General features: G+C 38.2%; 1 protein-coding gene across 5 annotated transcripts in view; it reads right to left on the bottom strand.

Moving 5' to 3' along the window:
• Window positions 1-374: 374 nt before the first annotated feature.
• LEKR1 (leucine, glutamate and lysine rich 1) overlaps window positions 375-15,720 on the bottom strand; it is a 192,324-nt gene continuing 176,978 nt past the window's right edge. For all 5 annotated transcript variants that reach the window (XM_072959700.1, XM_072959696.1, XM_072959713.1 and 2 more), the window contains one exon: window positions 375-1,942. In XM_072959700.1, the coding sequence (XP_072815801.1) occupies window positions 1,529-1,942 (414 nt within the window). In that variant the 3' untranslated portion in view covers window positions 375-1,528. The remainder of the gene's footprint in view (window positions 1,943-15,720) is intronic.

Genomic DNA, 15,720 nt, shown 5'->3' with positions numbered 1-15,720 from the left:
GCAGCATCCAGGAGCCAATAAAACACAAACTGGCTAAAAAAAAAAAAATAGGAGGGGAGGAGATTGTTTGAGTGACCTCTATGGTCCACTGCACCACCACCATTATGTGATGTTATAGTCCCTTGTCAAATGCCATTATAAGGTGCATTATAAACCTTAACACTAGATGTGCTCACTTAAACTAGTCAGGGAAATTAGCAGACCTAATGTGGAATGTTTTGAGATTAAAACACCCTACTGGTAGATTACATCAGTCTTTTGAAAGATTGGAGATAAACTTGATTTTGCTCAGTAGGTTTACTTGTTTTTGCACACAGGAGGGATTCCAAGTACATTTGGATTCTCTCCTCAGTGTGGTAGCCAAATAGAAGAGTTTTATGTGCCACTTTTCACATGTGTTACCTTCATTCTAATCTGGGAGTAAGAAGCCTGGATGTCCACAATACAGTCAGATGAAGGATTTGTGTAAAATCAGTCATGGAAGAAAAGTACACTTCTATTAGATGGAGAAAAGGATAGATGAACACTAGCCTAAGGTAAAGAGTTGTGTTTTAAGAAACAGGAGGAGCCCGAAGCTTTAAGATTACATAAAATAGCCTGTCTAGTTTCTGGTTTTAATTTTTCACTCTGAAAACAGAAAACATGTTAAACAGTTGCCCATTTTCAGGGGTAATAACATTTGAATCCCAAAGTAGCACTGTGCCTCTACTAAACTGTCTCAAATTAGTTTTCTACACAATGACTTAAGAATAATACTAGTTCAAACCAAAACCTGACTCTTAGTACCAAAAAGCATTCGATGTATAAAATCTCTACCAAGTGATATTTTCATGACCAAAAAGTAAACCACCTTTTCCTTGGAGTTGCTGTCTCTTTTCCTAGAAGGTCCCCAGACTGTCTTCCTGAAGATTACCTATCATTACTTCTGACCTAACTTAAAAAGAAATTAGATTAACTAATTACATTATGAGGTGACAAAGAGAAACTTTGGATAATGATGATGAAGAACTCTGCAAATATTTGAATAAGCACTTTGAAAATTATCAAATTAAGGACTAACGTACTTTCATTTTCTATTCGGAATACTAATTACATCTATTTAAACTACTCAGCTCAACAAACAAATGAACAAACACCAACAAAACCTATATGATCTATTTTTTTGTGGAAATATATCTGCTTGTAATGGTGCAAAAAAAATAAAAGAAAAATGCTATGGATGAACATTTTTACCAATGATCTCTAAAAGGGCATATTCATAGAATACATCTAAATACACAATACATAAATATAGAAATTGGCCCTCTGGAATACCAACAACTTCATCATCTGCTGTAGTTTCAAAGGCCTCTTGGAAAATGTGACCACAATTTTCTAGCTTTTCCAATTATCTTGTTAAAAATATCTGTCAATATGCATTCGTGATCTGCACTAATAATTTGATCTTTATCATCCTCAGTTACAGTGAGTCTCTGCCTTCTGGAAAAGACAGACATGCTGTGTGCAGCCACTCCTGACTTTGGATCCATCACTGCTGACTCAGTCTCTTCCACAGAATGGCAGCCAGTCTCTGTCTGGTCTCACTGACTGAAGACGGTCGCCCCCGGGGAGGATGTGGCTGGGGAAGAGTGGGCAAACCTGAGTTGCTGACCCTGCTGGGCTGAGCTGAGGCTGGGGAAGCAGTAGGTTTTGACACTCCACGCAGGCTGGGGATTCTGATTCCCTTTTCTGAGTTCAGTCTTGCAAGCCTTCTCTCTCCCTGACTGCCGCTGGCTGCGGCAGAGGAGGTTAGGCTGCCCTGGCTGAGGGAGCACGGTGACAGCGGTAACTGTCCCCCGAGCTTCCTGAGCTCCAGGAGCTGTTCTCTGGCTTGACTCAAGGCCTCTGTCAGTTCAAAGCGTTCTTCACACTCTCTACGCACTGTTTCCTGAAGCAAAGTGTTCTGAAACGAGAAAAAGGGGGGAAAAAGGCAGCCCTCGCTTTAAACTGTGTACATATGGATAGTTATTGGAAATATACACTGAGAACTCAACTGGAAACCAGAGGTCTGTGTTCTTTAACTGTCTTTGTAGATATTCTACTGCAGGGACAAACAAGTCTAAAATGTAAATTGTTTGTGAAGCTGGAAAGAACTTTAAGAGAACATTTAGTTCAACCCTCGCAGCTTGCAGAATAGGAAACAAGAACCACGGTCACGTGGATGTTGGTGGGGGGGCTGGTGCTGGAACCCAGAGCGTCTAATGCCTACTTCTGTGGAGTTTCATCTCCTCTTGTGTGTTGTGTCTCAGACAGTCTGTGCTGCACATGTGATGTCTACTAGTTAATATCTGTAGTGCCATTAAATATGTTATTTTATAATAAAGGGAAACTACAACATATGACAGATAAAAATCACTCAAATTATAAAATTGAAAGCATAAAATATATCAGCTATAGCATTTCGATATTAAAATCAGTTATTTTATGTGGTACTTTCTCAATAGAACTGAAATATATTGGCAATCTGCTCTTCTGTAAGATATATATCAAAATAAAGAACAACATCTGCTTTGAACTCCATTCAGTAATCATACATCAAGTTACTGGAAGCTGTAGTGGATTCATTTCCTGCCCTCAGCAAGTCTGCAGCATTGTAAGTTTGAGCAGAGGCACTTTTTATGTCCCCAACAGAATTTGGAGCCAAGGGTGGAAGCTATGGGGGTTAAGATAAGGAAGAACTTTTTAATAGTCAGTGCAATCTAAGGATACTCCAAAGGGCTAAATGTCATTTGACTGGGAAGTACTGGAGCAAATTTAAGCTTCAAATGTGTGACTGGACTCTAGATCATGAAGACTCCCTCCCATAATGAGATTCTACATTTCTAGTTGAAGAGTAATAGCTGTCTTTTATCCATGAAATTTACCAAAAGTACTTCAAGGCCCATGGTAAGGATTAAGTCTTGGATATCCCTAATGTCTCAACATTCATGTCTGCAGGATGTCAAAAAAGAGATTGAAAAGTAAGCAGTTCAAAGTGGTATCCAAATAAGTAAACACAATTAAAGTGATTGTGCTACAGGATTCTTCAACTAAAAGCAACTTTCCATCTGGCAAACAAAAGTTCAGGGCTGGATGGCTTCACTGGCAAATTCTACCAAACATATAAAGAAGAACTTATACCAATCTTTCTCAAACTCTTCCGAAAGATTGAGGAGGAGAGAACACTCCCAAGTTCATTCTGTGAAGCCACCATCACCCTGATACCAAAACCAAAGACACTACCAAAAAAGAAAAATTACAGCCCAACATCTTTGATGTATATAAATGCAAAAATTCTCAACTAAATATTAGCAAATCAAATCTAACAACACACGAAAAATATCATACACTATGATCAAGTCAGATTTGCCCCAGGGTCACAAGGATAGTTCAACATATGCAAATCAATATGACATCACATCAACAAAAGAAAGGACAAAAATCACATGATCATCTCAGTAGATGCAGGAAAAGCATTTAATAAAATTCAACATCCATTCATGATAAAAGAATCTTACCAAAGTAGGTATACAGGGAATATATTGTAACATAATAAAAGCTATTTATGACAAACCCACAGCCAATATAATACTCAATGATGAAAAGTTGAAAGCCCTCCCACTAAAATCTGAAACAAGACTAGGATGCCCATTCTCATCACTTCTATTTAACATAGTATTAGCAGTCTAGCCATAGAAGTCAGACAAGAAAAAGAAATAGAAAGGAACCAAATTGGAAGAGAAGAGGTAAATTGTCACTAAATGCAGATGACATGATACTATACATAGAAAACCCTAAAGACTCTACACAAAAATTACCAGAGCTGATAAACAAATTCAGGAAGGTAGCAGGTTATAAGATTAACATACAGAAATCTGTTGCATTTCTTTAAACTAACAATGAAATACCAGAAAAGAAAAGTAAAAAACCAATCCTTTTAAAAATCACATTAAAAAATACTTAGGAATAAACCTGACCAAGGAGGTAAAAGACTTACATGTGGAGAACTATAAAACAGTGATAAAGGAAATTAAAGATGATTTAAAGAAATAGAAAGATATCCCATGTTCTTGAATTGGAATAATTAGTATTGTTAAAATTGTCATACTACCCAAAGCAATCTACAGATTTAATGTGATCTCTGTCAAATTACCCAGGACATTTTTCATAGAAATAGAACAAATAATCCTACAATTTATATGGAATCCTCAAAGACCCAGAATTGCCAAAACAATTCTGAATAAAAAGAATGAAGCTGGAGGCATACCCCTCCTAGATTTCAGACAATACTACAAAGCTACAGTAATTAAAAGAATGGAATTGGCACAAAAACAGACATATGGGTCAATGGAACAGAATGAGAACCCAGAAATAAACCCACACACCTATAGTCAGTCAATTGACCTTCGACAAAGGAGGCAAGAATACACAATGGAGAAAAGACAGTCTCTTTGGAAAGTGGTATTGGGAAAGCTAGACAGCCTCATATAAATCAATGAATTTAGATAACTCTCTCACACCATACACAAAAAATTAACTCAAAATGGCTTAAAGACTTAAACAAGACAAGACACACATAAATCTCCTAGAAGAAAACACAGGCAAAAAATTCTCTGACACAAATCTTAGCAATGTTTTCTTAGGTCAGTCTACCAAGGCGATAGAAACAAACCCAAAAATATACAAATGGGGCCTAATTAAACTTAAAAGCTTTTCCACAGCAAAGGAAACCATAAACAAAACAAAAAGACAACTTACAGATTGGAAGAAAATATTTGAAAATGATATGACTGACAAGGGTTTAACTTCCAAAATACAAACAGCTCATATACTCAATAACAAAGAACAAGCAACCCAATCAAAAAAATGCGCAGAAAACCTAAACAGACATTTCTCTAATGAAGGCATACAGATGACCAATAAGCACATGAAAAGACACTCAATCTTGCTAATTATCAGAGAAATACAAACCAAAGCTACAATGAGATATCACCTCACACCAGTCATAATGGCCATCATTAAAAAGTCCACAAATAATAAGTACTGGAGAGGGTATGGAGAAAAGGGAACCCTCCTACATTGTTAGTGGGAATGTAAATTGGTGCAGCCACTATGGAGAACAGTATGGAGGTTCCTTAAAAAAATAAAAATAGACTTATCATATGATCCAGCAATCCCACTCTTAGGTATATATCCAAAGAAAACTCTAATTTGGAAAGATATATACACCCCAAAGTTCACAGCAGCACTATTTACAATAGCCAAGACATGGTGGCAACCGAAATGTCCATCGACAGATGATTGGATAAAAAAGTTGTGTGTGTGTGTGTGTGTGTGTATACACACACACACACACACACACACATATACAATGAAATATTACTCAGCCATAAAAAAGAATGAAATAATGCCATTTGCCATAACATGGGTGGACCTAGAGATTATCATACTAAGTGAAATAAGTCAGACAAAGAAAAAGACTATCATATGGTATCACTTACATGTGGAATCTAAAAAAAAGACACACATGAACTTATTTACAAAACAGAAACAGATTCACAGACATAGAAAACAAACTTATGGTTATCAAAGGGGAAGGGTGAGGAAGGATAAATTGGGAGTTTGGGATTAGCAGATACAAACTACTATATACAAAACAGATAAACAAGATCCTACTGGATAGCACAGGGAACTGTACTCAATAGCTTGTAATAATCTATAATAAAAAAGAATATGAAAAAGAAAATATATATATAACTGAATCACTATGCTGTATACCAGAAACTAATACAACATTGTAAATCAACTATACCTCAATTAAAAAAATGACTCCCCATTAGGTTAGCTTGTTTGTAAGACTAGCCAAGGCATTCCCAAGTCTGATGCTCAGTGGAAAGCATCCTTCTAAGGGCTTACTGACTAATCTGCTGTCAGTGGAACTAAATAACAAAACATCAGGGAAAGTAGCATCTTCCTGTATTTGAGTTTCTTGTGATTATGGTCAGAATTCCATTCAATTCCAAATTTGGTAATCAAAATTGAAGAAAATGGAGCAATTCCAGATTAACAGTTGCATACAAATATTCTATAAAATCAGTGGCATGTCTGGGTCAAACAGCCTCACCATTTACATATGTTAGTAGTAGACACATATGATCCATATATCCATATATATTTTTAAATAATGGGGGTTAATTACTTGCTTCCAGTTAATTCTTTTTTTTTTTTTTGAGGAACAGGAGACCAAGGATGGTGTCTGTGGCTTTATCATCTGGTTCTCATTAAGTCTTCCTGAAATACTTGTTGAAAAGGCAGGAGAGGGAGGGCTAGAGAAGAGATTAATAAAGTGCCTATTAGGCATCATCTCATTCATTTCCTGCTCCCAACAACTCTATTTGCCAAAGAAAGACACTGAAGCTCAGACAGGTATGTAACTTGCTGAGAGTAACCCAGCTTTGAAGTGGTGGGGTCCTGCCTGCCTCCAGAGCCCGGCTCCAAGCTGCCTATGCTTCAGGTAATTGTCTAATTAATTATATCAAGCATGCAGGGGCCATTGTGTTCCAGGACACTGAAGCAATAAACACAGTAAGACATTGCACCTGGTTTTGCCCAACTTTTCTAAACTTAATCTAAACTTTCTTTTAAAAGGATAAAACAGTACATTTTGTTCCCTTTCCACTAGTAGATTAAGTAGGCAGAATGTATTGAAGTTATTAGATTTAAGAGGCTTTTAATAAATTAGCATAAAAATTCCCTTGATTAAGAAATCTATGGAAAAGTTAATTTTGCTTGAGAATGTGAAAGTTAGCAGTTTGCAATGAGGTCAATAAATTGGTGACATGAATAATAGGTGCACCAGTATGGAAGGATACAGTGATGGGTGATGTGATGACAAGTGCTCTCATTAAAAGAAAAATAAGCTCCAATCCATTTGCTAAAATTAAATTCCAGTCTCAAAGGAAAGGAGTAGTGCTCTGTGGAAAACGTCCATAAAGCAAGTCACTTATAAGCTATTTCAGGCAAGTGACACTCCACTAAAGGAGGAAATGGAAGGGTGGAGTGAACCCAAAGATGTCCCTGTGGCAAGTACAGTGAGAGCAAAGCACCCGCCAACTCCTGACTGAGGTTTGGAAGGGCTGCTGACCATCTTCGTCTCGGGCCCACTGCTCTGGAAATCATCCTTCTTCAAAGCTATTAGCTTCCAGAACAAAGAACAAATTCTCTTTCTTCTGTTCTTTCCCAAACCAGAACCTCTAAACTGAAAACAGGATCCAAAGATAGGACTTCTATTTTTGTCATGTCAAAAAACCATGACATTTCAGATAAATCTCAAATATCTGTACTTCCTATGACACCACTAACCCCTCTTTTAAAATGGGGATGATTATTAACTCAGTTTTGTACAAGACACAGTTCAGATGTTGTAATTTATTCAACCATAGAGTTCAAAAATGGAAATAGAACACATCAAGTTTAGGGAATTGCGAGTTCAAAAGCGGAGTGTGCATGACAGAGCATAACAAGAGCACATGTGGACGTGGCCAGTCAATGAGACACATTGGTGGAAAGTTCCACTGTATGTGGAAAAGAATCATTCACTCGTGGTTATATTGCTTTCAGCAATTTAGGCAAAATGTTTGTCTTTTGAGGTTGTTTATATTTTTGGAAGTTTGTATTGCTGTAGAATTTTGATACATGTTTTCACTGAACAACATGGGAAAATGTCTAAGATGGAATATGTTTGGTAAGGTTGAAAATTGTAGGCAAACATGAGAATAATCAGTGAAGCCATAGCATTCTAAATCTTTTAGGTGGAAGTATCTTTGGCCATATTTTAGAATTGTAAAATAGTGTTATTACTGGATTGCAACTAAACTGTAAGTCAAAATGGAAGGGAGGCATGAGTCAGGTGCAGAGGGGTGGTGGGGTTTTCCAGGCAGAGGAGGGCAGAGAGTGCAAACCCCCGGCAGTGAAAGAGGGAGATTCACATCTTGGGACGACACATGGCTTAGTATGACTCAAGTGCAGAGTGCAAAATGGAAGGAGAGACCAGGACTGAGACAGGCAGGAGGCAGGAGAGTCAGATCAAGGCTGACTTTGGTAACATGTTAATAATAGAGTTTTAACTTCATTGTAAGGGCCATCTGGAGTCATTGAAAGGTTTATTTTGATCAGGGGCTGGAAGGTCAAATCTGCAAGAAAGGAAGATCCCTTTGCCAATTCTGTGGAAAATGGCCCTGAGCAGGATGAGATAGAGGCAGGGAGGATAGGAGGCCAAAGTTTCCAGGGCAGAGGTTCCTATCCCTAGTGGGCCTTGGCTAGCATGGTCTAGCAGGAGGTGAGCTAGCATCCCTGGGTCCATAAGCTCTGCCAGTTGGTGGAGAGCATCATCTATAGGTACGTCTACAACATTTTCTGATGAAGGCCACTTTGAATGGACTTAAAATACGGCTTAAGTGCACTCCCACTGGGTAAGCAAATGTCAAAACGAAAATATAAATTAGCTCACCATCTGTTTGAAATTTCTAATATTAAAAAAATGGCCAATTCCCCTCACTCTCTGCAATGTAAGACTGGTTTATTTTTATGTTTGTTTTCACTTTTATCCTTAGAGACAGCTGGATTGCTTTCAATTCCAAAAACAGTGGAAGAAGCAAGAGAAGACTTTGCTGGGTAACTTGATCATTCTGAAGGTGAGAATTCCACTTGTGATGGCAATCACTGTATCTGGCAGAATTTGGGGTGAACATGCCAGGAAAGCAAGTCCTCAGTGAAGAAGCACAGATGGGTGTCTTTGCTCATGCCTTCTACCCAGAGAGGTCAGAACCACTTGTGGAATGATCAGATTACAGTTTCCACTGACCCAAACTAGATATATCCCAGGGTGAGTGAGTGGTTGGCCAACTGGGTGGGGAGCTGAGGTGAAAGGAAAGTCTGTGGAAAAGGTGTGGAAACCAAAAAGATGAGTAGGAGTTAGCAAAGGATGTGCCCAAACCTCCATTTAAGGCTTCTGTTCAAGTAATCTGATCAGCCCAAAACACTGCAGAAAAACAGTGGATGGAAATGATCCTTTGGTAAAGCAGGAAGGAGAATGTGAATACATTTCCAGGAAAGAAGTGAAATGGATGGCAGGAAGGTTGTTCTTAACATTGTTATTTCTATGCTCGTGAACATGATGGACCCTGCGAAAACTAAGGCAGACATATCAAAACAGAAGTGGAAATGGAGGGGAATAATCCCTTGGACTGATACGCCTCAAGAGTGGATTTTCAGGATGGAGAGGAAGAGCTGAGGAAGACATAGTGTTCAGGATCTACTTTTCCAAGTCAGTGAGCTAACTTTAATGAAGACTTAATTGGTATTGATTATATACAACAAAAACAATTTCTCTGTATTTTTTCTCATTCTGTCAGTTATCTAGCATCTATTCAGGGCTGACTCTCCAACATGTGAAAGACAGTCTTGCCCTGATCTCAGTCTGAGCCCCCTAGCCCTGCCGAACAACCCTGGGAACAGCCCCTCCGCATGCACCACCCCGTCCTCCCCTGCTCCCCGTGCAGCTGGAGGTTAGAGAACTTCCACTTACCCCTTTACTCTTCAGAAGAGATTCAGATGTTCTCTTTATTCAGTTCCAAATTGAGAGCTACTCATTTTAAAAAATAATTTATTATTTTTTAAGCTTTTCTGGGGGGCAGAGGCAATTTAGGTTTAATTATTTATTTTATTTATGTATTTATTTTTTAAGGGGCTTACTGGGGATTGAACCCAGGACCTTGTGCAAGCAGTCTACCACTGAGAATTCCTTCCCCCAGAGAACCACTCATTTTTTAACTTACTAACTTTGGTTTCTCATAAATAGAGCTACCAGAGAAATGTGTGCCATTTTCTCTATATCAAATAAATATACAAATGCAGTTAAGTGTATATCCTAAAATTAAGTAAATCCTTGTAAAAAAAGTGATTTGTATTTGTAAATGCATGTAACCCTAAAATTTAAGCTTAGAGTTTACATAAATCCATCCTTGCCACATTTATTAATAAACTTTCCTAAACAAATAGGTTTTCTTTTCTTTAAATAGACTTCATATTCGAAAAATATTCAAAACACCAAAAAATTTAAAAGTCATCCACAATCCCCCCTATTTTAAAAAGCTGTAAGAAGTGAAACCCCTGCCCATCTTCTGACTCCCTCAATGGTAACCACTGTAAATAGTTTGGGGAAAATTCTTCCTTCACTTTTTCTTGTCATTTCTCTCTGTCTGTATCCTATAGAGAAACATATATACTCTCCTTTTTTGTTTTTTAAACAAAGACAGATCCAAGATGCCGAGAAAACTGCTGTTATAAAGAAAGAAAGCAAATACACATCTATAATCCATTAGCCACAACTTTGACATTCAAAAAGCTCAGAAAAGAAAAATATGTGTAACTCATAGCATTGGTAATAAAATCTGACTGGACTGATTATCTTTATTTATTTCACTCCGTGGGGCCATTCCTATGTTCCACTGCATAAATATTAATGTCACTGTATGGGAGGGACTGCCCTAAATCTCCAGGAACATATGTATTTTACTAACTTTCTAAAATTCAAAATAATTTGAATTCCAAAAGCTATCTGAAACCAAAGTTTCTGTACAAGGGGTTGTGGGCATCTTGTCTAAGTTGCATGCTCTCCTCTTTGGACACTTTTTTTCCTCAGAGTCTTTGGTAGTCCTCTCCAGTTTCCCTCCTACCTCACTAGATGTTCCTCCTCTGCCACCCTTGCGGGATTCTCCTCCTCCTTCCAGCCTCTGAAAGATGGAGTGTTCTCAGCCCTCTCCTCTATTACCTCATTCCCTGGGTGATCTCATTTAAGTATCAGCTGTTTGTAGATATCTCCAAATCAGTATCTCTAGTCAGCCTTCCCCTGAACACACTGCCCATTCAACACTTCCACTTCAATATCTGATATGCATATTGAGATTACTATGTCCCAAATCAAATTCTTGATATTCCTCCCCAATTGTATTCTTTATTAGTGTTTCCTGTCTCAGTAAATGTCACTTTCACCCACTCAGTTGTTGAGATTCCAAATTTTGGAGTTATCCTTGATCACATCATCCAACCCATCAGCAACTTCTGTTACATCTACCTTGAAAATATCTGGCCCCGTCTCACCTCTTTTACCACGGTGACCATCAATGCTTTTCTAGACCTTTCCAAGAGCCTTGTAATAGGTCTCTCTGCTTTCATTTTTGCCCCCCTCCTTCAACCTATTTTTCACACAGCAGTCAGAGTTTATCCCCTAAAAATAAGTCAGATCATATTGCTCCCTTGTTCAAAATTCCAAGTAGCTTTTCATCACATTTAGAAAATAATCCAAAGTCCTACTGCAGCCCACAAACACGCCACATGAACTGGCCCCTCCAATCTTGCTTTCTATCCACCCTCCTTGCTCGCTAAGCTCCAGTAGTGCTCGCTGACTTCCTTGTGGTTTCTCCCAGGATGCTCCTTGCCACAGGGCCTTCACACTTCCTATTGGCTCTGCCTGGAATGTTCTGTTCCTCACTTTAGGTCTGCTTGAATATTGAGTCCTCTGACCACCCCATTTAATAGAGCACCTCTCCTTCATCCCTTTACCTGAATTACTATTTCTTCTTAGCATCTATTTAAAAACAACTACTTAAATTTTAGACGAATGCATGAACAACTGTTTTAGGCACACAGATGTATACCTAAGCTTGCCTCTGGGATTCTCTGGGTTCATGGAGGAGCTCTCCTTTTATTCAGACTTGGAATAAATAGAAGTATGTCAGGCACCTGTCACTAAAGTTTAAGCTAGAATCTACTTTTTCTTGATTTTTTAAAAAAATATCTCCTTAAAGGCTCATATTCTGTTATTTGCTTTATCTATAACTTTCCTGGTTTGTCCTTTATCCTTTCCTCTGCCACCCTATCAGGTCCTCTTTATAATTTACTCCTTTCCATTAATTTAAATTATTTTTTAAAATTAAAGTAATATATTACATACAGTTAAAAATTTAAATAATACTATACAATTATAATGAAAAAAAATCACTCCTTCACACTTCCCAGTCCTGCCTCACAGGAACAACCATTTTCAGGTTTTTAAGGTGTCCCTTGTGATATTTATCTCTATGTTCCTAAATAATATCATTACACAGTATCTCATGGCTTTCAATTTTGACGTTGTTTTCTACTGATTTCATAGAATGAAAGATGAGGAGTTAGCTTCTTATTCCAACTCTTAACAGATGTTTCTCCTGCCCTATTAGGAGACATCTCTGCTCCCCTAGGGGAAATTCCTATCTCAATTTTATTGGGAAATCTTCCCAATTTATATCACAAACTTTAGTCAAAACTGTATTTCACCTTATATGATTATAGCATGTAAATATTATTCACATCTTAGCCATGCAGTGCACTGTGATTACCTTTCCTTTCTTGCACAGTTTCCTTCTAGAGTTTATTATTATCCCAGTCTTTTTCTACTTCGTTGTCTAGGTGTTGATAACTAATGGTTATCTGTTTCACCAAACCCACTTACAGAAGTGCAAATATACTCTCAACATGGTCAAGCACTCCGTGTAATCCATCAGCTTCTTATTTTTCAGATACACACTTCTAAAATCCCTCTGTTCTTCTGCTAAACCCAGCCTGATAGTTTTCTAAATCTGCACTGCTGTAATTCTTGGATTTCTGCCCACCATGGTCCTGGGGACTCCCTCTACCTCTCTCTTGTGTCAGAACACTCATTTCCTTATTCCTATGTCTTCTCCTTTCTTAGTTTACTCCCTCATTGTGGTGTCATGCATCCTCTAACAGCTTCCTGAGGAAGGCTGAAAAGGAAGTATTATTTTTGAGAACTCTAATAGCTGCAAATATTATTTGACACTTGGATTTGATTGATCATTTGCAGGATATAGAAACCTAGGTTGGAAATAATTTTCCTTCAGAATTTGGAAGCCATTGTCTTCCAGTTTCTACTGCTGCTGTAAAGAATTCTGAGGTCATTTTGATACCCAACCCTCTTTAAGTGATCTCTCTTTTTTTTTTCTTGGAAGCTTACAAGTACTTATGTTTATCCTTAAGGTAATGATGGCTCATGATGCTGGGTGGACTCTTTCAACATAGAAAATACATGCCCTTCAGTGCCTGGAAAAATTCTTGAATTAGTTCCTGGATAGTTTTCTCCCTTCCATTTTCTCTGTCCTCTCTTTCTGGAATTCCTATTGGTGAGGTATTAGGCACCCTGGCTTGATCCTCTAATCTTCTTTTCTTCTCTCCATCTCTTTGCCTTTCCCTTCTACTTTCTGGGAAGATTTCTTCAGCTTTATCATCAAAGCCAAACATTAAATTTTTAAATTTCAATTCTTGTATTTTAATACTCATTCCTTTTCTTTTTTTATAGCCTCCTGTTTATTTCATGGATACAACATCTCTTTTCTCTCTAAGGATATTAATTATGCTCTTTTTTGAAGCTCACTTTTGCTTCCCGTGTTGTTTTATATTTGTTTCTTATGAGTTATTTTTTGCTTATTTGTTTGATCCTGATTTCTGTCTTTGATAGCAGAGGTGTTCTTCAAATGACTGGGGATCCTTGGCTTTTCATGTTTAAAAATGAGCCTCCAAAATGTTCCTGGAACCTCTGTGTGCCTAGGTAGGAGAGCTTATTGACTGGGATATGTCTCAGTGGGTAGATGGGACATGGATATAACACTTCATTAAGAGACCCCAATTGTCAGTGTCCATAGTTTTCTGGCTACTGACACGTAAGCCTGGTTGTCCATGTTCTGGGAAGTGAGCAGGTGACTTGGACTGGGAGGTCTCACTCTGTAATATACAGACTTTACTCCAGCTCTTGCCTTATCCCATACGCTGCTGCTGTATATTACTTAGGTCCAGAGACCCTGGTATTCAGTTTTTCTAGAATGTAGACCTTTGGTATCCTGCCAGGATGGTGGGTGGAGGCTGCTTGAGGGGTTAGAGAGGGCATCCAAGCACTTATTTGCTCCTTCTACAATCATTCAAACAGTCCTGTTTTCGGATCCACTCTTTCCTCTCTCTTTCAGAGGTATCTGGTGTCCCCAGTTCCTGAGTCTGCCCAGTGTCATGTCACGTGATTGAGTTTGCTCCTTTTAGGGTTCCAGCCACTCCTACACTCCTCACAGGCATTAGGTTTCCATATCCTACAGTCTGCTAATTACCTATTATCCATACCTTGCTTTCCATTTTCCAAAATTTGGTCAACACATCTTTTTCATCTAGTGTCACCTCTTTTCTTGTTCTCTTCCTTATGGATTTACTCCTTTTTTTATTAATTTACTGTCATTTTAGTGGTGTTTTGGGACAGAAGGAGAGAGAAACATATGCATTCAATTCTGCATGTTTAACTAAGAGCATTCCCTTCTAGTTTTGAATATCTTTCATCTTCATTAGCTAGCTAGCTACAGGAACTGGTAGAACTGAAAACTTCTGCCCCTTATGTTTTCCTTATCTATAGTCTTAAGACAACAAAAATACTGAACTCTCTGTACTGGCTTTCCTTTGATAGTTGTACACAAACTGTGTTTTGAATTTATCACATTCTTCCTCTGGATCACAAGGCCCCTAACAGTGGGCCATGCTGTCTTGACAGGACTCGCATGGAGCTGGCAGGAAGCAAAACTGCAGCAAGAAGCACGTGATCTATTTTAACCTGATTTTAAATGACAATGCCCTGTTCTTTAACATACTATGTTTCTTTTCTGACTTCTTTTTTTTTTTAAATGTGCTAATTTTTTATGTCTGTGTCTTCTCCCTATGAAGAATTTTCAGGAGGCTCCTTCCCACATTTCCATTTCCCATACAGTTTTCTTTTCCATTTTCTCTCCTCTTACTGACCTGCATCTTTTGTTGCTGCACCTTCTCAATCCTTGTTTCTGTGGCAGCCTCCACTAATCCCTGCTCCATGCAGGAATGTCCATTCTGCCCTTCAGAGGCTATGGCTTTCCTTCTATTCTTGAGAACTTTCTTTATACAGTTAAAAACAAAGTTCTACCTATTCTCTGGCCTCTTGAATGAGAGCAGGGCTTTCTTCCCCTTAATTAGCTTCCTTCTTAGACCATTAATTTATCTTCTTTCTAATGGGAATTTGTTCTCCACTTAAATGAGGCTTTTCTCCTCCAGAACCTGAGAAATTTCAAGTGTCCAGAATGCACCATCACAAAAAAAGCAGTGCTTTTCACTTTACATGCTAACAACCTCTATTCTTTCTGGCTCATAGCTCCTGTGACTTGTATTAGCTCATTTCCTATTTTTATAAGAATATTCTGGACTTCACATTCTTCACCAGAGAAGCAGCCTTAATTATTTACTCTCACAGTTCAGTTGTAATTATTTAACTTCTAATGGAAAGTCTACCCCCTGGCATGTCCTTAGGTAACTTTACTTTTGGGATGATTCTTTGCTATTCCCCAGTAATGATCCATGATCATTTATATACCAACTCAGTGTTTTGTATCGTTCAAGAGTCCACATTCAAAAATTATTTTTTGCATCTCTAAGTGGCTTCCTTTTACAACTAAGAAGCAGGAAGAACCCCAGTGTACTTCTTTAGTGTGCCAGTCTAGTTTTTCTTGCCAAAATTACCTTCAGGGGCCCTGAGACTGGTAGCCTCTAAAATGGCCCCCAGTTACCCCCACCCGCTTGCTGTTTACA

This window comes from Vicugna pacos, chromosome 1 (assembly GCF_048564905.1).
Source record: "Vicugna pacos chromosome 1, VicPac4, whole genome shotgun sequence".
NCBI classification, from domain to species: domain Eukaryota; kingdom Metazoa; phylum Chordata; class Mammalia; order Artiodactyla; family Camelidae; genus Vicugna; species Vicugna pacos.
The sequence above is the reverse complement of the archived record's forward strand: the minus strand, read 5'-3'. Positions and strand labels throughout refer to the sequence as shown.